Raw genomic sequence first — 26,602 nt, forward strand, 5'->3', positions numbered from 1 at the left:
TAAAACAAGTCTGAAGTCGAAAAGAAGATGTTCAAATTAATGAGATCTATTGATCAAAGCCTAGAGAAACATCTGCCTGATCATAGTTGAAATTTTTAACCTAAAATATCTTAGTTCTTATTTTTAAAATACCAAAATTAGTTTTAACTGATTACTTAACAATTAGTGGTCTGTTTTTAATTAAACCTTTTAAAACAAATTCAGGACTATAAATTGAAGTAAATAGCATACATGTATTCTTGAAACTCTAATAAAATACAGTAGGCTACAAATTATAAGCTTATGGTTTGGTTATTATTATTATTTACATTGGTTATTATTTACATTGGGTATTATTTACATTGGGTATTAATTCACATTATGTTTATTTATGTCACGTTCTACATTGGTTATTAATTTAGCATACATTATGCTTATTTATTTTACGTTCGGTGTACGTTCGTGTTGTTGGCTAACAATTCGGGATTTGCGTATGATGTGTTTCTGGCAATTTCGTATTTTGATTTTGTATGTTATACTATAATACTATCATTGGTTGTTGTGTTATTTTTGCAAAATATCTAACAAAATGACCCCATCCCCACCACGTATGCTCTCTATATTTCAAGGCCATCTCGGATTGTCTGCATTTTGAAATCAAAGCGTGATGCATAAGCATTATATAAAAAATATTTGCCAGTTCGATCCAGAGATTGCTCTTAAATTACACTTGAGAAAATTATGACTGACGTTTGTAACAACTGCAATCATCTTATCGTTGCCATTTTGACGTCTCAATCTTAAAGTAGCACTTTTAAGACGGCATCATGTCAATCCAATCATGACGTCACCACTTCTTTTCAATGTAAAGTTAGTGGTAAGGTGCCTTTAAAATCAAGAAATAGTCAGTGTCTAGGATGACACGTCACAGTAAACTGGAAATGGGATGGTGAAACAAAGGTTAAATTGGCGTTTCAAACGAGAGTAAATGATATAATTGCTGAAATGAAAATGTCAAGAGCCATCACATGTTTCATTGTGCAATTTTAAATGTTTCACAAAACATAATTTGTACTTTTCGGTAACACCATGTCAAGCTTCGGACCATTGGAAATATTACTCTTCAGTTTAGCCTTCGTATATGTGGTAAGAAAAACATTTTACTAATTTATACTGTAAGGCCAAGTAAATGTCTGGGTATATCAGTTTTACATCTTAATGCTTATAGATGTGAGTAAAGACATCCGAGAAAGTCGGCGCTTAAGGCAATAAAAGTATGGAAAAATTGTCGATTGTGTTGCAGCTTTAAAACACCAATGTCGTCATTACAAAATGCATTTGTCAATGCTGCAAAGTACAATTGTCGATTTGTAAAATGCAAATGCATATTATTCTCCAAAATCCAATGAAATGCCACACGAATACAGATAACATTTAACACTTTGAATTATACACTTTGCATTAACAAGACTTGCATAACAGACTTTACATAATCGAACCTATACCTTATATAGGATGATGTATCTGTTAAGGTTAAAAAAGTATTTTCACGAGTGATTTCGTTTGCCTTTCAGTATTATATCAAGCGCATAATCAAAAGTAAAACGTAAGGATACGATACAAAAATGTTTGTAGTAAGCGGTAAATCAAATTAAAAGTTTATTAATGTTTTCACTTGGCTTTAGGATAGATTAATTAAAGTATTAATTAAACAAGATATTATGTATATTTTTAATTTTCAAAAAATACCGAATGTCCATTTTTTTTCAAATCCGTGCCTTGATTAATTACAAATTTGATATTTTCAGGTGGTGATAGAAGGTGTTTCTTTAAGAAATATCAACAGACTGTCAGATAGTGAGCATGTACATGTAAGGTGTTTTTTTTTATTTATTCTATGAAATACTGTCGGCAAATCGTAACTTGAACCGATCATATGGTCTTAGAATTATATTTTAACCTAAAATTACCAAGAATGCCCAATAAATATATTTCATAAACGCGATGTCATTCCAAGACTATCAATATCATATAGAACTGATACATCAATTCCTAAGAAATATATTTTTTTAAAATTCCAATTAAGATTGGAAGTAGTCAAAGATCATCCAAAATTGAAAGTGAATCGCAGAACAGTTTAGGTTAGGAGGTCTGGTGTGAGTTAAAATAGTCGACTCGAATTATTCCAATATTACATACCATGATTATGTGAGTATATTGTATTGTAGATGAGTGATGTGTATGATACATTAAATAGAAATAATGTATGGAATAGAATGCGAAACTGGCAGAGACCAATCAGTCCCCAGGTTAGTTTATTACCAGATGGTTGTATGTATACAGTTTTAGAATGCTGTGGTTTCCTCGATTTATCACATCTAGTAGTTCCTTTCATTTATAATTTCTTCTCTAGTGGGTTCCCTATGAGTTGTTTAAATCTTTTATGTGAATGAATACGTCATAATGATCAGGATATACTTTTTATACGCCCACGAAAGTATGGGCGTATATTGTAGTTGCCCCTGTCGGCCCGTCCGTCCGTCCGCCCGTCGGTCCGTTCACATTTACCTCGTGCTCACTCTATAGGCTACAATTCTCCATGGATTCTTTTGATCTTTTGTTTGGTGTCAATATCATTATGAAGAGTGTACACTATTGAATTTGGTGACGATCCGATGATTTTCTTTAGAGATATCGCATACAACTCTGATATCGCGTTTTTACACTTTTTTTTAGCTCGTGCTCACTCTACAGGCTACGATATAGAGTTTGTTTTACAGTTCACATTTAGCTCTTTATCACGCTGCTGGTGGGCGTATTCACTTGCGAGACTTGCCGCAAGCCTATGTTTCCCCATTCCTCTTAAAGGTAGATTGCCCAGAAATTTCAATATATCATTAAAAATTTGAAAACATATTGTATAGGCCTACCATCAAAAACTCAAAATGAAACAGTATAGTCAATTTCATCGGATTAAAAATCTGCAGTTGCCAAACTTTCGAAAGCTTTAACTGAATGAGATGTAAATTATTACCAACTGTAGCTTAATTATGACTACAAATTATCTATATGTTACGCTTCTGATTATTTCATTGAGTCAATTTTTCGACTCTGTAATACGTTTAGAAATACCAAATACTCTTTTCAATCAAGGTTGTATCACTACTTTGATTTTTTACTTTTATTTTGATGTGGTGGGTCCCGAGAAAAACATTTATTTGTATCTTATTTATCTTTCAGCAAGAACTATCTCAAGTTAAGGATTTACCCGAGGTGAGCAATCTGAAACTATGGTGTGTCTATTTCTGATCAAGACCATCCTTAGTTCGATCATTTGAAAAAATATTTTAGTACATCAGTTGACGGAAATGATCAGCATTGGCTCGATGGGCATTCTGGAAAAAATTCCAATTAAGATTGGAAGTAGTCAAAGATCATCCAAAATTGAAAGTTAATCGCAGAACAGTTTAGGTTAGGAGGTCTGGTGTGAGTTAAAATAGTCGACTCGAATTATTCCAATATTACATACCATGATTATGTGAGTATATTGTATTGTAGATGAGTGATGTGTATGATACATTAAATAGAAATAATGTATGGAATAGAATGCGAAACTGGCAGAGACCAATCAGTCCCCAGGTTAGTTTATTACCAGATGGTTGTATGTATACAGTTTTAGAATGCTGTGGTTTCCTCGATTTATCACATCTAGTAGTTCCTTTCATTTATAATTTCTTCTCTAGTGGGTTCCCTATGAGTTGTTTAAATCTTTCATTTGAATGAATACGTCATAATGATCAGGATATACTTTTTATACGCCCACGAAAGTATGGGCGTATATTGTAGTTGCCCCTGTCGGCCCGTCCGTCCGTCCGCCCGTCGGTCCGTTCACATTTACCTCGTGCTCACTCTATAGGCTACAATTCTCCATGGATTCTTTTGATCTTTTGTTTGGTGTCAATATCATTATGAAGAATGTACACTATTGAATTTGGTGACGATCCGATGATTTTCTTTAGAGATATCGCATACAACTCTGATATCGCGTTTTTACACTTTTTTTTAGCTCGTGCTCACTCTACAGGCTTCGATATAGAGTTTGTTTTACAGTTCACATTTAGCTCTTTATCACGCTGCTGGTGGGCGTATTCACTTGCGAGACTTGCCGCAAGCCTATGTTTCCCCATTCCTCTTAAAGGTAGATTGCCCAGAAATTTCAATATATCATTAAAAATTTGAAAACATATTGTATATGCCTACCATCAAAAACTCAAAATGAAACAGTATAGTCAATTTCATCGGATTAAAAATCTGCAGTTGCCAAACTTTCGAAAGCTTTAACTGAATGAGATGTAAATTATTACCAACTGTAGCTTAATTATGACTACAAATTATCGATATGTTACGCTTCTGATTATTTCATTGAGTCAATTTTTCGACTCTGTAATACGTTTAGAAATACCAAATACTCTTTTCAATCAAGGTTGTATCACTACTTTGATTTTTTACTTTTATTTTGATGTGGTGGGTCCCGAGAAAAACATTTATTTGTATTTCATTTATCTTTCAGCAAGAACTATCTCAAGTTAAGGATTTACCCGAGGTGAGCAATCTGAAACTATGGTGTGTCTATTTCTGATCAAGACCATCCTTAGTTCGATCATTTGAAAAAATATTTTAGTACATCAGTTGACGGAAATGATCAGCATTGGCTCGATGGGCATTCTGGAAAAATTGCATGGACAACCCACAGGACAGGGCATGCTATCAGAAAATGGGTTCATAAACTTAGCAACACTTCTGGGAAGAACACTTACCTAATATAGTTTATTTGCTATATAATAATATTATTCACCTTCATTCTTTACTATTGTTGATTAGGTACTGGAAGAGTTGGAATTAAATGAATTTTATGGAAAGGTTTATAATGACAAAGTGAAAGACTGTGAAATATTGGTAGTGGATTTTAATGCTACCTTTGACGCATCTGTGATCTATGTTGGCCTTCATCATGGTAAATCATACATCGATATGCTGGAAAATAAGTGTGGTAAGTGTATAATGTAATATCCTTCATCAGAGCAGTTGTGAAATCCCGTATTCCTTGCTACATGGTACAGTGTACAAACTGTACGCCACATTGTCATGTTTCAAAACTTGGCGGGGTTTTAATTTTCCCTCTTGAACTTACCTGTTACCTGTTATACCCAGAGAAATATCTAATGGTCAAAAGAATGTGCTCTTCAACTTGTCCATTTAGAAGGTTTAATTTCACATTTTTTATTTGTATTAGAACCAGTCAAATTTTTTTTTAAATGTGGAATTTCTTGAGTTGATCTTCTTCTTTGTCATACAGGTTTGGGCATTTGCTTCATTCACGAAAGCAATAGTAACCAACACCGACTAATAGTCGTCCAGAAAACCTCCTATATTCAATCTTCCGTGGTTCCACTTGTCGTGTTTTCCATGATTCCAAGTCTGAAGGATACCGTCAACATTGAATTCCATCCGCCTGGAAGACGGCAAGGACCACGACCAACTGAAAATAGTTCCAATATTTCATCTTACAACAGTCCCTCCTTTACAATTAGATACGAGCAAACCGAAGATCTTGTTTTCGATCCAGCAACTTCTCCCAGTTCAGCAGACATTGTTGCTCATGTGACAACAAACGATGGAAATGTTTTACATTCGAGTATTTCTGCTTACATGGAAACTGGTACTGATTATGCACCACGAATTCTTACTCAAGTTAATCCTTTAGATGAAAAACATGGCGTTTTCAATATTATGGTTGATTTAACAGATGTTGATGGAAACAATGGAGTTTTGATGACAAATATGATCCTGAATTCCCAAGGAAATCCATTTGGATTATCAATATACATTAACATCAAACGTATCTACATGGTTCACCCCAATTCGGTTTCACATTCACAGCCGTTAGAGATGATGACCATGTTGTATGGGAAAGAAGAGTATAATGTTACAGAAGGTGATGTTCTTGAATTGGGGTCGTTGATTTACAATCAAGAACCACCAACTATGTCTTGGCAAAAGAATTCTGCTCGTGGATGGCAGCCGATATCTGGATTTGAGCTTAATGCATTCCCCTATAAATACATCACTGCTACCATGGCTAAATCTTTCTCTATAAGTCAAGAAGATTCCGGTGAATATATGGTACAGGCTTCATCAGGAGGTATAACGAAGAATGTCACCTATAAAGTGAATGTATTTGAGGAACACGTGGAGATCGAGTCCGAGAGACGGGAAAGAGGAAATTCCGTAAGTAAATTTTTCAGCATTGATTCTACGCTATGATTGCTTTTGTTTGTTGTTTGGTTTTAGCGAATTGTGGGATATCAGCTGAAAGTATTCCAAGAGTATATATAAGTTTGGGTTTCGGGTCTCACAATTAGTCACTGTCCTTCAAGACAGTTGACACACCTTGATTGGTCAATTATAATGTCACTATATATAGAACGGGGCTGCAGTAGTCAACTTGTTAGATCACAATGGAGACGAACAATATCAGAAAAACAAAGAAATGAAATTGTAATCTTATTTTGATCAGATTGGTGTATTATAAGAACTAAGCATGTCTATAATCGTTGTTTTTATCTGTTTCCACTTTTATAGTTAGTATTTGTCTGTAAGAGTAAAGGAAGACCTAGACCATCCATTGAATTCTTCGAAACCAACCATTATGCGGTACCGAAATTCCTTCAACAACCCGAGGTTGTATTGACCAGCAATGATATTTTTGAGATCAGTCCTTTGGACACATCTGGAGAGCTGACAACAAGACAGATTACCATCAAAAGCTTCCCGAATCCAACTGAATCCGGTCAAGGTTCATTTGCTGTTAAGTGTGTATCAAATAATGGCTATGAAACTGTCTCTGATTATCTGTACATTTCTGAGTATGAAATGAATCAAGGAATATGAAATAGATGATCAAGATTTACAGCATGCATAGAAGTGTCTTTTTATACCTTTTTGACCCCAGCAAATCGGAATAAAAGCATATTATCCCTGAAAACTTCGGTCTGCTCTTTTCGCCGTCGTTGAGACTTGACATACCGTCATTGTTCACACTATTTTCCTTTCTTTTCCCCCTGAAATTCTGTTGAATTTTTGCATGATGAGGCTCGGGAAATTGAGCTTTATTGCAATTTGCTGAAATCGTACCCCTCGAAAAGAATGCAGTCTGTGGTAAGGTCCTCGTGCAGGCGGAGGCCAATTTTAGTTTATGCCGTGGAAAATGTGTTTATTTTCAACAAACATTAACAAATCTGAAACCTTATATTTCTATTTACTAAAACCTATTTAAGACTGGGGATATCCTAAGGTATTTACGGGATTCCATAATTATGCAACATTATGCTGGCGATGATGGTAGAACGCTGGTTACCATACACCATGAATCATTTGATATCCTGCTTTGGATGACAACATTAAAAGAATATATATATATATATCGAAGCACAGCTGATGTAACCGTTCCAATGGGTTTTTTCTGCTCACTGAGTTTATCGCACATTGGCTCTTTGTTTTTAAGTGCACTGGCTTTAAAATTTAAAACTGGTTCAAGTTATCTGATACACTGGGTAATGTAACAATAGTTGCTGTTGTTCCTTGGGTCAAAGTTTCATTGCACAACAAATCTTTAATTGTGCTTCTATGAAGTTGTGAGTACGATATATAGACACAGCGTTAGGGAAACGTTACATAAAACTTTCAGTGATTTTTGTTCCATAAAGCTGTGTCTATGTGCTTCTATAGTTTTATGGCACATTGTGTCTCAGTTTTATAGCACAATGGGATTTACTTTTACGGCTAACTGGGTCTTCGTTTTGTATTACACTAGGTATCAGTTTTTATGTCACACTGGGTATCAGTTTTCATGTCACACTGGGTATCAGTTTTACAGAACACTGGGTCTTAGTTTAATTTCATAGCAATAGTGTCTTAATTTTGCATATAAAGGGTCTCAGTTTTCTAGGTAGCAACAGTGACTTAGTTTTTCATCACACTGGGTCAATGTTTTATAGCAACAGTGAGTAAGTTTTGAACTGCACTGGGTCTCAGTTTAATAGCCACAGTGTATTAGTTTTATCAAAATATCACCAATGTGATTGGCTAATTTCTAAGAAAGTCCACCCATTTAAGTTAGGGTTAAAAAAATAGGATGATCTAACCAAAGCTTTTTCAAAATATAATTTGTCAACCATTTGAAATTGCTAACATGTCACTATTATTAGTTAATGTGGGAATACTGGTTACTTGAGAAGCTCGCATTCCAAGAGTGGTAGTCTTTATCTTCCAGTTATTTTCAAATCTGGGGTCACGAATTATCCCAAATAGTTCTTGAAATGTTCCTAAACAATTATTCTCTTTATGAATTGTGCCACATACAGATATCATAATAAGACCATGAGGATCTTTCTGCAATTTTACACCTTCAGCACTTACATTTGGATTAAATAAAAGAAATTCTTCCTTCATAAAAGCAAGAAATCTTTGGCAAACAATATCACAGCCTTCGAACTCCTCAATTTCATTGGTTTGGTTTGTCTTTAAAATCAGTTTAGAATCATTCCAGAAATGCTGAGGTCCAAAATCCTCTGGTACTTGATTCATAAAAGGATTTTGTGAATTTAACATTTTATAAAACCATGTTACAAATGTTTCTGCTAATGCTTGATCTTCTTGATTTATCACTGCAGCAGACGCAATAACCTTCTTGCAATCTAAGGAAGACAACTCAGTTCTAGAAACCTCCACCACACTTAAATTATATTCATAAGAAGTATTACAATTATAATTTGAATCTCTTCTATTAATATGTGTCTCTGATTTATTAGTCTGTATGGATGAACTTTGGACAGGATAATTATCACCATATTCAGAATTAAAGTCTGTATCTTCAAGCTAAAATAAAGAAATTAAAATGAAAATTATAAACTCTGGTAGTAAACATGGTAGTTAAGTCTTATTTCTTTTGATTAAGGTAGGTTAAATTAAAGCCTCTAAAGCTCAAAATTCATCTCAGGCTATCTGAAATCTGTTGGGAACCTCTGGTTACCCCCAGACTCCTGGCTTCGAGGGACTTTGGCCCTGGTTGTCGCCTCAAAGAGACACCTCTCATTTGCCCCTCCCCCCTTAGTAATTTTGTGGATACAGGCCTGGTGCTGTAGATACCTGGAATTAAATCATATTAACAAGTTGCTTATCTTGCCCATTTTCAAATTTCTTAACATTTTACATCTAATAGGGAAAAGAGGCCTGTAGCCCTCCCTTGACAATCCTTTGGCTCCAATTCCAAGAACACATACCATATCTCAAGAAAACACACTTACATTTAATGAAGATGAGGTTGTGTCTAAAGTCTGATCAGATTTCCAATACTCTAGTATTTTATCTATCAGACGAGATTTATCAAGGTTTGGTGATACCACAACCTTACAGTCGTATAAATATTGAAATAAAATATCTCGGTTTATTTTCTTTCTTCTTAATAAATCTCTTGATGAGTCACTGTATGTGATAATAACTTTAATGGCCTCTGAAATATCAAGAAACAATAACTGCCAACTGATATCAAAAAGAATGAAATGAAATAAAATGGAGTTTTACATCCTACTTTTCTGCACCATGTGCGCTAACGCCATGCAGGGTACAATGAGGGAAATTTGCCAGGACAGTGGCTCTTTTTTAATTTCCAACTGTCAAGGGGTCTTTAACGTGCACAGCTTGTAACACACGGGGCTTCGGTTTATTGTCCCATCCGAAGTACTAGACACTTTTTCCATGCCAACCCCTCTTACCTGCATCGCAGGAGTAACCGGGTTGAAAAATCCGAAGGTATCATATCAACCTATGCCAGGATTGAACCCCAGACCCTCAGGTTAGTGAGCAATGCATCTCCATGCAATAATTTGTAATATGAGACTATTAGTTAATACCATATTTAAGTTGTTCAATGAAATCAAATATTATTTTGGTACCATTTTGGCTTTTTCAAAGGGCCATTTTGCCCCTTTCCAGAGGCCATTTTGACCAATTTTTAGAGGTAATTTCGACTAATTATGAGGCCATTTTGGTTAGGTGCCAAATTGACTATAACCTCTGGATAGCACATTGATCTATTTGCATAGCAGTTGAAAATATCAGTCACAATTTTTTCAACAAGTCGGAATTGCAATTTTAATTGCAAACTAGTTGCAAAAGTCATGCGTCTAAGAGTCTCGGTTTCTGACAGTTTCATTTGAAAGTGAAAGTAGCCTTAGTTATAGTAGGACATTTTAGCCTACATACCTTTAACCCCCTCGACAGCAATCTTACGATTAGTTACAGTGTCTTTTAATGACATTATGTCATCATTAGACAATTTTCTTAAAATTGATTCAAATCCTTGAATCTCTTCTTTTGTTAACATCGTAAATATGTAAAATAACCAATTTCTTGAACAAGATTCTTGAACAAGACGGTTAACAAGAACTCAATCTTCTTTCGTGCTCGCGCAGTACTCTACTTCCGAATTTATACAACTTCGTAACCACCATGGTACATAAAAGAAAAAAATGTCCCTTGTTTCATAAAAAAAAATAAGACAAAGACAAATAACAACGTACGTTCCATTTTCCATAGGTCTATTATTATTACTTTACCAATCTAAATAAATCAATAAATGATGGAATTTATTTTTCTTAATGAACTGATTAATGAATTAGCTACGTTTCAAAGGTGCATTCTGTACACAATGATTACAATATATTTCAATGTCAAGGCCAACACAAATATCGAAACTACACGTGGTTTTGTTTACGTTTTGGCTACTACAACCTTAATTTAAAAGAAAATGGGAATCAAACGTCAACACACAGAGGTTCAAGATACTTATTTTACTATTAACCTTTATCCAACTCTGTTATTAGTAACCAAAAACATACTTTGACGTAAACAGTAACAGAATTTGACTGTCTTTTAGTTTTATGATGAAAAATGAGTTTCGCCCTGACATAGGGGTGGCTTTGGCTCAGTCGATGACTCCGCCTGGAAATTTCTGAAATGACATCTGTTTCAATGAAAATGAAGTGTTTGAAGATTTATTAAATTCGTTGTCACTTAAACTTAAATTTTGAGAATGCCATAGTTTTGTATCTTTATGTCATGTAGCCATGTACATTTTATATACATTCTACAAAAGTACATGTGTTCATATCACTGTTGACATATCTAGGCTACTCTGTCAGACCCATCTATATTGTCACATGTTAGTTATAGTATTGGGAATAGTGGAATGATATAAAACAATAATTTGAACAACATACACATGTATTAACAATATTGTTTTTTATAGGTTGAACATGGTGAAGACGATGATAATGAAATAGAAGAAGATGAAGACATTTTAGCTAATTTATCTGCTGCTCATCAAAGGGAAGTAACTGGTGAACCAGCTAAGAAATTGACTAAAAAAGAAAGAGAGAAATTGTATAAAGAACCTACAGTTGAGGAACTTAAACAGATGAAAGAAACAGAAAATCTCTTTCATTCCAACCTATTCAGACTTCAGGTACTTAAAGTTGAAATGTCTGCAATCATCTGCAATTTTTTATAAACTGATATACATCTTTGTATGTTGACATATATATGACAGCGCCTATATCTTTCTGTCAGTCAGTCATCTGATGCTTGCTTAATCTTTAGATTGCACTGTTTGTTATTTACAGCTTTTGAAATGTTAAAAATAAAGTTAAGGTGTGCTTCAATAATTAAAAATAAGCAACACTTGTATTCTGTTTATTTCAGATAAGTGAAGTATTAAAAGAAGTTACATTGAAAGATAAACACAAGAAGTATGCACATAACCTGATAGATAATTTAAAAGAAATGATATTGGATATTCCAGCAAGTGAACAGATTAGGGTATATTTTTTTTATTTGTCTGTCTTTTGGATCATTTAGATTGATAGATTTTAGTATAATTAGATGTTCTCATGCTTTTTACATATTCCATGATTTAGATCCCTAACCTTTGAAACAAGTGTTTGTAAGAATAGCGAGCTTGGGGTTTGTCTTGCTAGGATAGTGTGGGAACGTTACAGCTCAGTAAACAAGTTTTCATTTTAGTAAACATTAATTCATTTGATTCAGGTTCTGATAGGATAGGCATAATATAGGAAAGGACATTCCAGAGTCAGTTGTATCCAGTTTGAATTTGTAGGAACATTAAAGATAGTTGAAATACATATCAGTTGGACAAAAGAGTAAAAAGCAATATTTTCAGTAATTCATATTATGCAATATATATTTTGTAGTTAACGGATACACAATGGTTTTTAAAGCAGAAAGTGAAAGTACCTATATATCAACCAGATGATGATAATAAAGGCCAGTTTCAGTATTTACCTCCTAGTTCTATATGTGTTGTTGGTAGTTATTCTACTAATACAGTAGTTAAACCACATTCTGTCATCGATTTACTTGTAGAAATGCCAAAGGTAATGAATTCAAATTCATATATTATGCTTTGTCACATCTCACATTGAGAATATCAAATCCAGCTATTCCAGTTCCAAGCATTTTCAGTTCCATGTAGTTGTGAGTGGATCTATGTGATAATATCTGCTTTCTTCTATGTATTATGTACAAAATCGAATTGACTTTCGTTTAGGAAATTTGCCATAATGAAAATTCAGGATCTAGCGTTTGGTCATTTTTATTTTGTTATCTTGCCATGTATCTTTATTTGAGTTGTAGTGATGATTTATGATTTTAAAAGTAAAAGTTATATCAAAATTATTATTGAATATGATTTTGATTTTATAGGGCTGTATATCAGAAAAAGATAATTTTAACCATCGTTTATTCAGAAAAAGAGCATTATACTTGACTTATGTAGCTGCTAAATTAAATAAGACTACACTCTGTCAGGCAATGAAATTTACCTATCAACATGGTAACCATTTAAAACCTATCTTAAATCTAAACGTGCAAGGTAGGTTCATTTTTACTTTGATCAGTTAATTAAATCATTACATCATGTACTGAATAGTAATTGAATACACTATTTTATATAAACGTTTGTGATTTTTTATCATCAAAGCAAATGTGACATTCTCTATTCTCTACTCTTTTAACCATGCATAGATGTGCAATGTAATTATCTTATTATTATTTATTGTAGAAGAGAATAGAAGTATCAATGTTAATATAATTGTATGTTTACCTCATAATACATATAAACTAGAGACTTTCAATGTTAATATATGTAATATCAATGTAAAATGGTATAAAGAAATAACACAGGCTGAATCTAAAGGTAGGATATGTCAAGTTATGGTTTTGAGTATTAGATATGAAAAAGATAAGACTCATATTGTAATGATCAATTCTTAATGATTTGAGGAAATCAAACTTAATTCAAACCTAATTCCAGGTGGTGTGCTCTTTTGATTCAAAGGACTAACGGAATTTAGCATTAGAATATATATACACCAAGTTCATGTTTGAATTTGATTATTACCATGTTAATTTTGTCACTAAAGTCAAGTTAGTAAATTTGAACATGAAAAACACTAATCTATTAAGTTGTGCCAGGCTATATCTAATATGAACACACACAAAGGCTGTAATTTCAACTGAATAAATAATAATAATTACCAATTAAAGTACATAGTTTAATGTAATTCATGAAATTTAGAATAAATCTTGTCTGTTGTTCCAATTTCTAATGATATTTTGTATTATTTCAGATGATGTAAGGTTAAAACCAACTCCCTATAGCAACATGGCTATATTAGAAGATTTAACACAGAAAACAAATACTGAATACATAGAAAATATTCTAGCTGATTTACCGGCTTTTCAAGATGGTATTAAATTATTAAAAATATGGCTGAGACAAAGAGAGTTAGACATGGTATGTTTGTCCTTATATATCTTTGTATATAGTGTCTATTTGTAGGGATATGGTTATTATTCTAGTTATATTATGACTGTATATATTGTGTATTTGTAGGGATATGGTTATTATTCTAGTTATATTATGACTTTATATATTGTATATTTGTAGGGATATGGTTATTTTTTAGTTATATTATGATTGTATATATTGTATATTTGTAGGCATATGGTTATTTTTCTAGTTATATTATGACTGTATATATCGTGTATTTGTAGGGATATGGTTATTATTCTAGTTATATTATGATTGTATATATTGTATATTTGTAGGGATATGGTTATTTTTCTAGCTGTATTATGACTGTATATATTGTATATTTGTAGGGATATGGTTATTTTTCTAGCTGTATTATGATTGTATATATTGTATATTTGTAGGGATATGGTTATTTTTTAGTTGTTTTATGATTGTATATTTGTAGGGATATGGTTATTTTTATAGTTGTATTATGATTGTATGTATTGTATATTTGTAGGGATATGGTTATTTTTCTAGCTGTATTATGATTGTATATATTGTGTATTTGTAGGGATATGGTTATTTTTCTAGTTATATTATGATTGTATATATTGTGTATTTGTAGGGATATGGTTATTATTCTAGTTATATTATGACTGTATATATTGTATATTTGTAGGGATATGGTTATTTTTCTAGTTATATTATGACTGTATATATTGTATATTTGTAGGGATATGGTTATTTTTCTAGTTATATTATGATTGTATATATTGTGTATTTGTAGGGATATGGTTATTTTCCTAGCTGTATTATGACTGTATATATTGTATATTTGTAGGGATATGGTTATTTTTCTAGCTGTATTATGATTGTATATTTGTAGGGATATGGTTATTTTCCTAGCTGTATTATGACTGTATATATTGTATATTTGTAGGGATATGGTTATTTTTCTAGCTGTATTATGATTGTATATTTGTAGGGATATGGTTATTTTTCTAGCTGTTTTATGATTGTATATTTGTAGGGATATGGTTATTTTTTTAGTTATATTATGATTGTATATATTGTATATTTGTAGCGATATGGTTATTTTTATAGTTGTATTATGATTGTATATATTGTATATTTGTAGGGATATGGTTATTTTTTAGTTATATTATGATTGTATATATTGTATATTTGTAGGGATATGGTTATTTTTTAGTTGTTTTATGATTGTATATATTGTATATTTGTAGGGATATGGTTATTTTTCTAGCTGTATTATGACTGTATATATTGTGTATTTGTAGGGATATGGTTATTTCTTAGTTATATTATGATTGTATATATTGTATATTTGTAGGGATATGGTTATTTTTTAGTTGTTTTATGATTGTATATATTGTATATTTGTAGGGATATGGTTATTTTTTAGTTATATTATGATTGTATATATTGTATATTTGTAGGGATATGGTTATTTTTCTAGTTATATTATGACTGTATATATTGTGTATTTGTAGGGATATGGTTATTATTCTAGTTATATTATGATTGTATATATTGTATATTTGTAGGGATATGGTTATTTTTCTAGTTATATTATGACTGTATATATTGTGCATTTGTAGGGATATGGTTATTTTTCTAGTTATATTATGATTGTATATATTGTGTATTTGTAGGGATATGGTTAATTTTCTAGTTATATTATGATTGTATATATTGTGTATTTGTAGGGATATGGTTATTTTTCTAGCTATATTATGATTGTATATATTGTATATTTGTAGGGATATGGTTATTATTCTAGTTATATTATGATTGTATATATTGTATATTTGTAGGGATATGGTTATTTTTCTAGTTATATTATGACTATGTATGTAATGTATTTGTTATCGCAAAGACTACTCAATAAAATGATGAGCAGTTATCAAGTGTTTCGAAGTACTCTAATTTATTTAGGTAAGTTTTTTAATAATAGTTATTTGTTTGAATATGGTACACAATATATAATATATTACTTTATAATTATGTGTATATTAATGTAACACCCCGAAAAGGGCCAGACAGTCACAGAATTTTTGCTATATTCAATGAAATATATTTTGGGTATCCCATCTGCATTGACATTGGCAGTAATATTGGTGTCTGTGATATGCAAAAATTAGTTTGGTTAAATTTTTCCCAATAAGTTTCTTCTATTCACATCATAATATCCTCATTTGTTTATTTATAGCTCGGAATGATTGGTGTGTCAAAGCACCGTCTTTGTTTAAAATAAAGAAGAGTTTAAATGAGAAATCATCAGAGTTCAATATGAAATCTGTATTTGATGTGGTATTTTTAGATGTTACTGGTCACTATAATTTAGCCTATACTTTGAATAAAGCTGTTTATCAAAGGGTAAGTTCAGGTGGCAATATGATTCAAATCTTTTTTTAAGTGTTCACTGCGGGTTACTTGACTTGCCATTCATGATATTTTAGCATGATTTATGACATTTTTGGATGCTATTGTGTCAAACATTCATGGACATTATTTAAAGAGGAATCTCATCAGATCATGGATTGCAAATGTAATAACCTGCATAAAAAAAATGAAATGAAACATCCAGATTTGCATTTTAATTTATCGTTCAAGTTTGCTTAGTTTATTTTCAGTGAATTAAATTTTTTTTTTTACTATGTTGGCAATAACATACACTTTCTGATACCGGATGAGAAAATATCTTTATAGCGAGAGATCCTATTTGTCCCATTGGAATTGAAATTACAAAAATTGGATTATATTTTGCAAAAAATGTTGTAATCTGTATTGATTGCAGCATTAGATTATGATGATTTTCTGTTTAGTTCCCATATTTAGTAGATTAATGTGTATGTTTGTTATAGGTTCTACATGAAGCAAAGTTATCAGCTGATTATTTTACTACTAAACCAAATGATGCATTTGATCTCTTACTTATGACATCTGTAGCTTTTGATAGAAAGTTTGACTATTGTTTTCAGTGAGTTGAATTTTTAAAATTTTCTTTGAGTAACAATATTAAAAGTATTTATAATTGTCCCTTCACAGCAAGGAAATAGAAGAATAGTTAGAATATATATGTCAAGTTTCATTTGCTAAATTGTACAAAATCTGACTGTTGCTCTAAAATCCAATTTGGTAACCGTCAAATTTGACATAATGACTGGAAAGTCCCAAATCCAACCTGTAAATCCAATTTGGTTACTATCTGTCGATTACTATGACTCAAAGCTTAACATAGTATCTTGAAAAGTCAAATTTGGATTTCTCAGATACTAAGTTGACTTTTCAGTCAAATTTTTGATAAATGTATCAAGTAATATTTACATTTCTATTGTCACTCCCTTCAATAAGCCAGTTAGCCAAACCGGCGTTTATTTTCCAATAACTGTAGTTTGTCACGTGACAACAAGGCGTATGAATACATCGAAAACGAAAAGGGCGGGGCGGTGAACTTGATTGACAGATATCGGTGAATTAAGCAACAACGGTTTCGGTTATTTTTACATTTAAAAAATAAAACATTTTGGCGTATTTTATCAGAAAAGATAAACCAATGTAAATATAAGGAATGGATGTGGATCTTGAGCTTCACCGAGTCATTTGTCTTGTCACATGATAAACCAGCGTTTATTTCCCCATAACAATAACAAGATCAACATTCATTCCTTAAATATATGTTTTTTTTTCTGCCTACAAAATCCCAAAGAATCTAAATATATTTTAACCTTAAAAACATATTTTTTCAAGTCTGGCTTTAGGTGTGTCAACGTGGCAAATCTTTTTGGTTTATTTACTTCATGATATTCTTTATTTGTTAAACAGTGTAGATAATCTGAAGTCAATACAAGAACATGGAGATACATTAGGAGGTCTAGACAAACTGATTGATAATGGTGGAAACTATGTATATGCCTATTTAACATCAATATTGGATGTTCTTGAAAAGGCTCTAGATAAACGAATATTATTGATCCAACCAAGATCATTACCAACACCAACAGTAAGTCTGTCTTCTGATTTTGTGGATGAATTGAGGTTGAACCAATAATGTTAATTAAGTGCTATCTATAGAGATATGTGAATCTGTATAGTTTCTTGTCACAGATCTTGGGTCAATATTATTGAAATCTCATCTGAAATCTCAAGATTTTTAAGAAACACATTAATCTAAGTGGATGATAAAACTCAAGTACAATGAATCTTAGTGATTAACAAATCATTTAACTAGTGTGATATTGAGCATACCAATTGTAATTATATATGATATTATGATAACATTGGTGAGGACCAATTTTAATAATTGGTAGTATATAATCTAAATTGTTTTTGTGCGCTTCTGTTAAATTGTATGACCAAGTACAAATTTAATGATGAAAAGTGATGCTGATAGGTGGAAATGAGCTTTATCAGGTATTAAGGCAAAAGATAGTGATGTAATGCGATATCATTAGGTTTTGCAAACATCGCCAGGTAAATTGCTAGACACCTTTACTAGACTGAAAACTTTTCCTTATCAAATTTGATATTTATATTACAGTGGAATATTGATGAAGATTGTAGTAATTATAATGATATAAACTGTATAACTATAGGATTATTAGTTGATACCTTTATGTCTACTAAATCAGTAGAAAAAGGTCCAACAGCTGATTCCTCTGAGGTTTGTTTAAACTGAATTTTTTTTCTTTGATATTTCTGGATTGCTGTACTATGGCCATGTGCTTTTTGTTTTGAAACTCTCAAAAATATGCATAAATTTTATACTCAGTAATCAAGTGACTGAGTACAGTTGACCTACACTCAAATATCATTCATATATCTTATTCTTAAAATAGAGATTATATTAAAGATAGGATTTTTTCTTGGGTTTTCTAATTTTAAAAGAAGACAGCTGAGGGCATCAATCTTCTCAATTTAACAAGAGAATGCTGACAAGTGCTTGTCTTCTTGCACTTTGAAAATGTACTTTCAACAGAAAAGACCAAATATGATATGAAAATGTTTTAGAATCTTTTTTATTTTGATTTTTACCAAATTTGTTGACAGCCTTTTTTGTGTTGTATGAAAATTACTACATGTACATAATATGTAAAATATGTAAAATATGTATAATATGAATATAATTTTACTTTAGGCTCGTGAATTTCGAGAGTTTTGGGGTGAAGTTTCTGAGTTAAGAAGATTTCAAGATGGAAGTATCTGTGAGGCTATTGTTTGGTCTAAAGGTTCTACATTTAGAAAGAAAAGGCTTGTAATATCAAAGATAATTCCCTATGTTCTTAAGAAGTAAGTTATATTGTTTTGATGATGGTTCTTTCAATTATACATATCAATTTATGTAGCAAGAGTTAGTTAGTGTTTACATATTTTATGAATCTCTTCAAGATTCTGTAGTAAATTACAGAACCTCTTTGACAAATTTAAAATATTGTTACAGGTTGTAAATGTCCGTTGTAAGATATTTGGATCTTATGAAGTTCTTTATAAGTTGTTCAAAAAATAAATCAGTATATGAATCTAAAGTAACCATAATTTGTTGATTGTTTAAGGTATGCTGGTATTGATTTAGAAGATATAAGGTATATGGGTGAAGAATTTGATGTTCCTCTTCACATACCATTTCCTAAACAAATAGACCAACCTATATATGGTACAGGAGAAGAACAACATATGTCTGTTATACATACATTTGATGGTATAAAGAAATCATTACGAGGTTTATCAGATATGCCTTTAAGAATCAACAATATCCAAGGAATTCATCCTGTTTTTAGATTTACTGATGTAAGTTTATTATTCTATGTAAAATATGTCATTTAATCCAACACTTTCAAGTGTAGCTTATCATATTTTGGGAGGGAAGGGTTTTACCTACTTTGCAGATTGACCAATCAGATAATTGTAACACTAAAATGACTGATGCTAACCTTTTATTTCAACCTGGTTTTCTCCTGTCAGTGATACATTTCATGATTTCATGATTTACTCATTAAATAGTTACTGTTTTGTCTCCCATGTACTACGTCAACAAGACATAATTTTTTACATAATTTTTTTTTATTCAATAGAATGAAAGGGTCTGATTTAAGAAATAGACATAGAAAAATTTGTCAGAAAAGTGCCTAACTAATTCATATCATCTCCCATGCATAATATAACTGACATCATGTTATATCTGTAGGTATTCCCTGTTATGGCTTTAAATCAGTTTAAAGAGACAAAGAAAGTAAATGATCATTATTATCCAACAAGAAGTTTAGTAGCACCAGCTTATCAACCTACCCTTCCAGGTAACTTACCTTCTATCTCACTCTTATTGAATTACCAACTATTGTGTTCAATTGTGAAATCATTATTATTCATAAGTAATATGTTTTAAGATTATGTTTTGGGGCAACTCAAGAATTCAAATTGACATAAAATGTACTTAAGTAATGCAGAAAAACAAAAATATACAATAGACTAAACAGTTCACAGTTCCACAAGATTACAGAGACTGCTGGGAGTTGCCTGCCTCTAGATTTGGAAGAATTATTATAAAATATATACAATTAGATTTGATTTGCAGATCATTGTGATGACTGAATTTGGTCATTCATTGGAAATGATTTCTTATGGTTACCCAAATTTAATTTCAAATATTGAATTGCAAAAAGGGTGTTTTTTAAATACAGCTAACCCTTTGCTACTACCATGAAGCAATAACTATGATATATTTCAGTAACATGTATATTAGAAGGAAGTGGGAAATGGCCTGATGATATAGAAGCAGTCAAGAGATTAAAAGCAGCCATTTATATTAAGATTTCTAAAGATTTGAGTTTAGATAAAAGTTTAAAAGTTATTTTACAGCCAACTCATATAGACATCTTTAAGGTAAATTAAAAACTAAGATATTCTATATGTGAAAAATATTATATTCATTTGTTGATAGTAATAGATTTCTTTAAAAAATTTTGGCAAATCTTTCAAATATTTTTTATCACAACTGAGTTGGCTGAATAAGTTATCCATACCATTTTCAAGAATTACCAAATAAACCACAAAAACTTTCTTTATTGAAGAGGAATAGGATGTTGTATTTAATTCTGAAAGTGATTCTAATAGTTGAAATTTCTCAGTTTGTTGGTAATATCAAGATGAACTGAGTTGTATTGTTTTTGTTTTCAGAATGGTTTTGTATTTAGAATAAAGATTTATGCATTAAGAGAATTGAGTATTATGAAAGCCTTCGTAACTAAAACAGGAGTATTATCTGTACAGAATAACCAGAAATCATTTCAGTTTGAAAAAGATGTTATTGCATTACCCAAACTTAGCAGTACTATACATGGGTAAGTGAATTATTTCATCTGAATTTTACCGCCATTAAACTAGTGAATTTTTTCCCTCTATTTATTATTAGAATAATATAATATGTAAGAATTATAGATATAATAGTTGTATTGATATTTAAACTTGTATGTTATTTTTTACAGCATATATCAACAACATAATACAATGTGTTCTGCAGTACGATTGGCTAAAAGATGGACATCTGCTCAGTTATTATCCAATCACGTACCAGATATTGTTATAGAATTAATTGTTTGTTATATATATTTATCACCTGCACCATATACCAAACCTGGGTATGTTCAGTTATTATTTTACCCTTCTCACAAATATAAATATTTATAGTAGTCGCATGGTCTCAGTAAGTCTGAGCGAAGAGACTGATGTGACCAAAAAGGTACAAACATTAATTGCCAACTATGAACTTTCACAAGTCCCTTGACAGTTTATAATCATAATAATAATCGGCTAAGGCTCCTGTTCCGACAAAATTTCACTAATTCCACTGTGAATTTGCCTCCTCCTCAATAAGCCCAATAAATTAAATAGTAGGATGTTAAAATCAATTTTCTCATTTTGAACCATTTTATAGTGCAGTTTCATTATTTTTATACATGTTTTGATGTATGTAAGTAGAAGTACTGGTTATTATTGATATTATATCTTTTAGTTCACCTGGGTCAGCATTTTTAAGATTTCTACAATTATTATCCAGTTTTGATTGGAGAAATTATCCATTAATGGTTGATCTGAACACAGAATTTACAGGTTTGTCATTTGATTATCTAATTAAAATTCAGATCTTGTAGCTTGGTTTGGTGTTATTGCTCTGGAACTTACATTACAAGCAATGATCTGAGAAAATTGCCTTGCATTGTGCTTTCTAAGCTCAATATAAGCTTTGAACTGGAATTGAAAACTTCTTTAATGATAGATAGCCAATTTAGTAAGTGGAAAAAAAAACCATTAAAGTAATTCAAATATCAATACCTTTCTGCTTTTACCAGTCTTCAAAATTAACTGACATAGATGAACATGTCACATGTGATACTGTGTCTTCATTTGAAAACAGTATAATCTTTTGTTATATTATAGCTGAAGATTTGGTAGATATACCTGCTAGGTTTAACAAAGAAAGAGAGAAATTTCCTTTAATGTTTATTTCTACACCAATGGATAAATGGAGTTCATATTGGACTAAAGACCAACCATCAGCTATGATATTAAATAGATTGGCATTGTTAGCTAAGGAATCTCTTCATGTCTTACAAACACAAGTTTTACAACCACAATCTAATGATGATATTAAGGTATGTGTAATATATAGGAAATCATGATGCAAGTAATTTATATATTCCGTTGAACTAATTTTTTAGTAAACATAGATTCTGGTATAACAAGAATGTCTGTGGTTCCTGCGATTCCACTAAAACTAAGCGTTTGATGATGTCACTTATCGCAATATATGCTTTATCACATAAGACCCTTCGCAATTAGTGACACCATCAAACACTTAGTTTTATTGGAATTGCAGGAACAACAGAGTCTTTATGTAAGTCAGAGCAAAATATATTGATTAGCTTTTTTGAAATACTGTTTATGTTTAGATACTTCTGTGATAATTATGAATTTGAATACCTGTACTGATAATGTTTTGTAAACTATAAAACTGTCAGTTGTTTTTTTCTGATTATAGGAAGTATTTCGCCCACCATTAGATAGCTATGATGTTGTGATATATTTACAAGCTAATCAAGTACCAAGATATTATCAATCAATAGATTACCCTAAAGATAAACCTATACCTACTCTCAGATCTACTGATGATCAGATATTTCCTGTAATAGATTTTGATCCTGTTGTAAAGTATGTTAAGGAATTAGAGGTAAGGGTATTGTAAAACAAAGATAACTGTTTTATGAATGCTATATCAAGATTGACTGGAAATATCATATTATTTTCAGTAAACTTAAACTTATCTGCAATTAAAATTTGAAGAAAGTTACCCAAGGAATTTAAAATCTTTCAATCTTCAAAAGAAATATCCCAAGTCTAAAAGTTCAGTTGTGAAAGGCATCATATGTTTTAATAATATTTTGAATGTTATCCACAGAAATCCTCTCAGAAGTCCTTGTCATATCAAACCAACATATCATTTACTATAGTGGAACCAAACTGATATAGAGCTCATTAAGTCATTTTATGATCTTCTGATGCCACTTTTATATGTGTTGGGTTTCTAAAATCAACTGATATAAATAATCTGAATATTACCATTGCAATTTTCAGGAAATATATGCTGATAGAGCACTATTTTTCTATGATCAGTATGGTGGAACTTGTATTGGTGTTTTGTGGAAACCTAGGTTATTTCAAAAGAGGGACTTTAAGGTAGGTTTCATATTCTTTTTTTTACAATTTACAAGCATTGATATGTATACGTCTTTTTGAAGGAGATTGGCCTTGACTTATAATCAAACCAAATGATCAAAAATTATTCAGTGAAAAATTTCTCCTATTTTTCTATGTTCATGTTTTGTTTTGTAGGTGCCAAATTTACTAATGAGTAAACCATCTACAAGAGGAAGTGAGATTGTATTAGAGTTTAATCTACAAGCTGTTTTAGAAGATTTTAAAGTATTAGGAACTAATCTAGTTGATAAAGTAGAAGTTAAAACACAACCTAAGACTGATGTGTAATTATTAATTCGAGAGCTGTTGTAACAATATCATAACTTTACAATAGTGTAAAATAAAATACTATAAAATCAGATTAGTGTAATTGAAATGAAAAACTGTAGAACATTTTTACCCAGTTGTCTAGGTATGCAGATCAAAGATTATGAATTTTGTGATCATGTGTATGTCTATCTGTTTTAACTATTGAATAAAACGTAAATAATATCATTAAATCTGTAGTTTTTAACCATTACAAATCGACTGTTTATACATATCATATACAGAACTTTACAACTTACCAAAAAAAGAAATCTTTTAGCTGTAGATTTTTTAAAATGTATGAAACATCATTCTATATTTCTCTCATAAAACTCCAGAATTTGCTGATTATTTATACACATCTATTAAGAAGACTATTTTGAGTTTGAGCTTCTCTTAAATAAGTACTATGGAAGGTAACACATGTAAAGTAGGACATGGCTTGGTGAGTCATCAAGTTTCTGACTATTTGAAATCTTTCACAATGCTGAATAAAATAAGAGAAAATATCAGTAAAAAGTTTAATAATTAATAGAAAAAAACGTTTGTAAATCCAAAGCAGTTGACATTTACATCCATTGATTTAAATACATTGAAACTAAGTAGGTGTTGAGATTGATAAATAACATACACTTACACTAACTCAAAGTTTAAAGTTACAAGATTGTGCAATGTTAATGAGATAAAGTGAAATAGGAAAAATACAATAGGATTTAATGTCAGTTATGATATAAAGAGAGAGTCTGAATTTATACCGAATTTTCATTCTGATCACAGAAAATTGTTGTTGTATGTCAGAACAGTTGCTTACTTATTGTGTACATTATATGTTTTGCACAGTCTGTCCTGTGCATTGCATAAAAACATTTTTACGAAATCATCCAATCAACATATAATATCTCATCACGTGAATTAAAATTGTATTGTCACATGAGTCAAAATTCGTGTGACAAATCGACAGAGACATTTGTTAACAATATCCATCGTGTGCTGCTAATGAAAACTTGTGAAAATAACAATATTTTTCACAGGCAAAAATTCTTCGTCTGCGCCTGCCTTCAGAAACCCATTTCAAGCAATTTTCATGAAAGTAAATTTATAGTAATTGAAAAAAAAATGCAAAAACATGAATAATCGAAAATTTCCAAATGAAAATCCACAGTATTATCTTTATTCAGATAAAGGTCATAAATTATCTTGATCTTGAATAAGTAGTGCATGCAGAAATGCCGAAGTGCGAAACACACCAAAATAAAGATTATAATCCGTATGACTCGAGGATATATCAAGTCCAATGGTTAGGGAATATTTCACCTGTGCAGGTCAACATATATAATATCATCGGAAGTGAAGTAGTGGTTAGATGGCAAATAACACAGCAAAATGAAGAGCTTCGATTGGACCTCTTTTGCCTGAAAAGAGAAACAAATGAGAATTAGTACAGGTGTGTTGAAATCGGCATAGCTTTTATCTCTCGATAGTAGTTCATAGTTATGGACCAAACAATGATTACGTTAAAATATATGGCAGTGGCAATTAATTCTTTATCACCCCATGAATACATTTCAGGAAGCAGCTGAAAAAAAGGACAATTTCGAAATCTATTATTAAAGAAAAAATTTGATTTAAAAAAAATGATTACGGGAGTAAATCGAATAATATAAAACACGAAGCACAGTGTTTCAGATCAGTTTATCACTAAGATATCGTTTCAATTTCGTTCAGGTCGACGTGGTGACTTAACGAATGAAGAATTGAACGATTGTTTGAATGAACAGATAAGTATCCCACAACAAGGATGGTACGGTTAAAAATAACATCAAAAGATTAAATGGAGCATTTTGTGTTTTATTGATCTGTGAAGACCTTTTAATGTGATTTAATTTTTTGTTTGAAAGAGAAAGAATGTCTACACGATATATAATCAATTGTTAAAATACCGTTATTAACAGTCGTAATCTGATCTCAACAGAACTTGTTAACTTTTAACAAAACAGATAACATTTCAATAAAGACATGGATTTCTATAATTCTGACATTACATTCAGATAAAAGGCGAGAATCAATGTGAATAGAAAGGTAAAGATAAAGTCTTATAAGGATTACTTAAAATCTATTCATTTTGTATTTCTCTATTTCTTGCCCGGCATAACAGGAAGTAAGACGCTTCAATGCCAAGCTGGGAGTCCTAGGCTAGTCCGGTTACTCCCATATCAGTAATGAGATCGGAGGGGCGCAAACGGAAATACGTTTGGTTGATTGAATGATACAGCGATAGTCTACAACCCTCAACAACTGCAGCAAGCAAATGTAAATGTCCCGACAAAATTTAACACATGGGGAAACTACATGGCGTGACCCAATAGCAACAGTCGGAATAGACAAGTAGGATTTAACACTTCCTTCCTTCCTTTGTCAAGGATTACCTACGTTTGAATTAAATTGAAAGAAAGAACACCATGACCTCCAGATGGTAGCCTACTAACTATTGAAAATTTGGATGGCACTTGTGAGGCGACGTTATAAACCATAAAATTTCCGGCAAGAAGCTTTCAACTTCGAAGAAATATAAAATTTGCTACTTGAAACAGTCTTGAAAGGTTCCCCAGA

At 31.3% G+C, this 26,602-nt stretch overlaps 3 protein-coding genes across 3 annotated transcripts; 2 read left to right on the forward strand and 1 right to left on the reverse strand.

The window, feature by feature from the left end:
• Positions 1–1,068: 1,068 nt before the first annotated feature.
• Positions 1,069–5,878, forward strand: LOTGIDRAFT_235295 (hypothetical protein; the record flags this gene model as incomplete). The annotated part of the gene is made up of 8 exons (XM_009064421.1): positions 1,069–1,125; positions 1,788–1,850; positions 2,208–2,288; positions 3,220–3,252; positions 3,538–3,618; positions 4,550–4,582; positions 4,861–5,029; positions 5,336–5,878. Coding segments are annotated over 8 exons (1,059 nt in total), but the record flags the coding sequence as incomplete, so codon positions are not given.
• Positions 5,879–8,208: 2,330 nt separating this feature from the next.
• LOTGIDRAFT_128762 (hypothetical protein) lies at positions 8,209–10,423 on the reverse strand (the record flags this gene model as incomplete). The annotated part of the gene is made up of 3 exons (XM_009064422.1): positions 8,209–8,763; positions 9,345–9,550; positions 10,303–10,423. The coding sequence occupies 3 exons, from the start codon at positions 10,421–10,423 to the stop codon at positions 8,209–8,211; spliced, it is 882 nt and encodes a 293-aa protein (XP_009062670.1).
• A 358-nt stretch (positions 10,424–10,781) lies between these two features.
• On the forward strand, positions 10,782–24,199 carry LOTGIDRAFT_220490 (hypothetical protein). Its single transcript, XM_009064423.1, has 23 exons — positions 10,782–10,873; positions 11,348–11,563; positions 11,800–11,916; positions 12,309–12,491; positions 12,820–12,992; positions 13,188–13,312; positions 13,746–13,912; positions 15,751–15,871; positions 16,146–16,312; positions 16,801–16,916; positions 17,762–17,939; positions 18,477–18,599; positions 19,074–19,225; positions 19,489–19,723; positions 20,121–20,229; positions 20,661–20,815; positions 21,110–21,273; positions 21,418–21,570; positions 21,945–22,042; positions 22,370–22,584; positions 22,971–23,159; positions 23,564–23,665; positions 23,822–24,199. Exons 1-23 carry the CDS (start codon positions 10,847–10,849, stop codon positions 23,972–23,974), a joined length of 3,438 nt encoding a protein of 1,145 aa, XP_009062671.1. The 5' UTR covers positions 10,782–10,846; the 3' UTR covers positions 23,975–24,199.
• The last annotated feature ends 2,403 nt before the right edge of the window (positions 24,200–26,602 follow it).

This window comes from Lottia gigantea (assembly GCF_000327385.1).
Source record: "Lottia gigantea unplaced genomic scaffold LOTGIsca_62, whole genome shotgun sequence".
NCBI classification, from domain to species: Eukaryota; Metazoa; Mollusca; class Gastropoda; family Lottiidae; genus Lottia; species Lottia gigantea.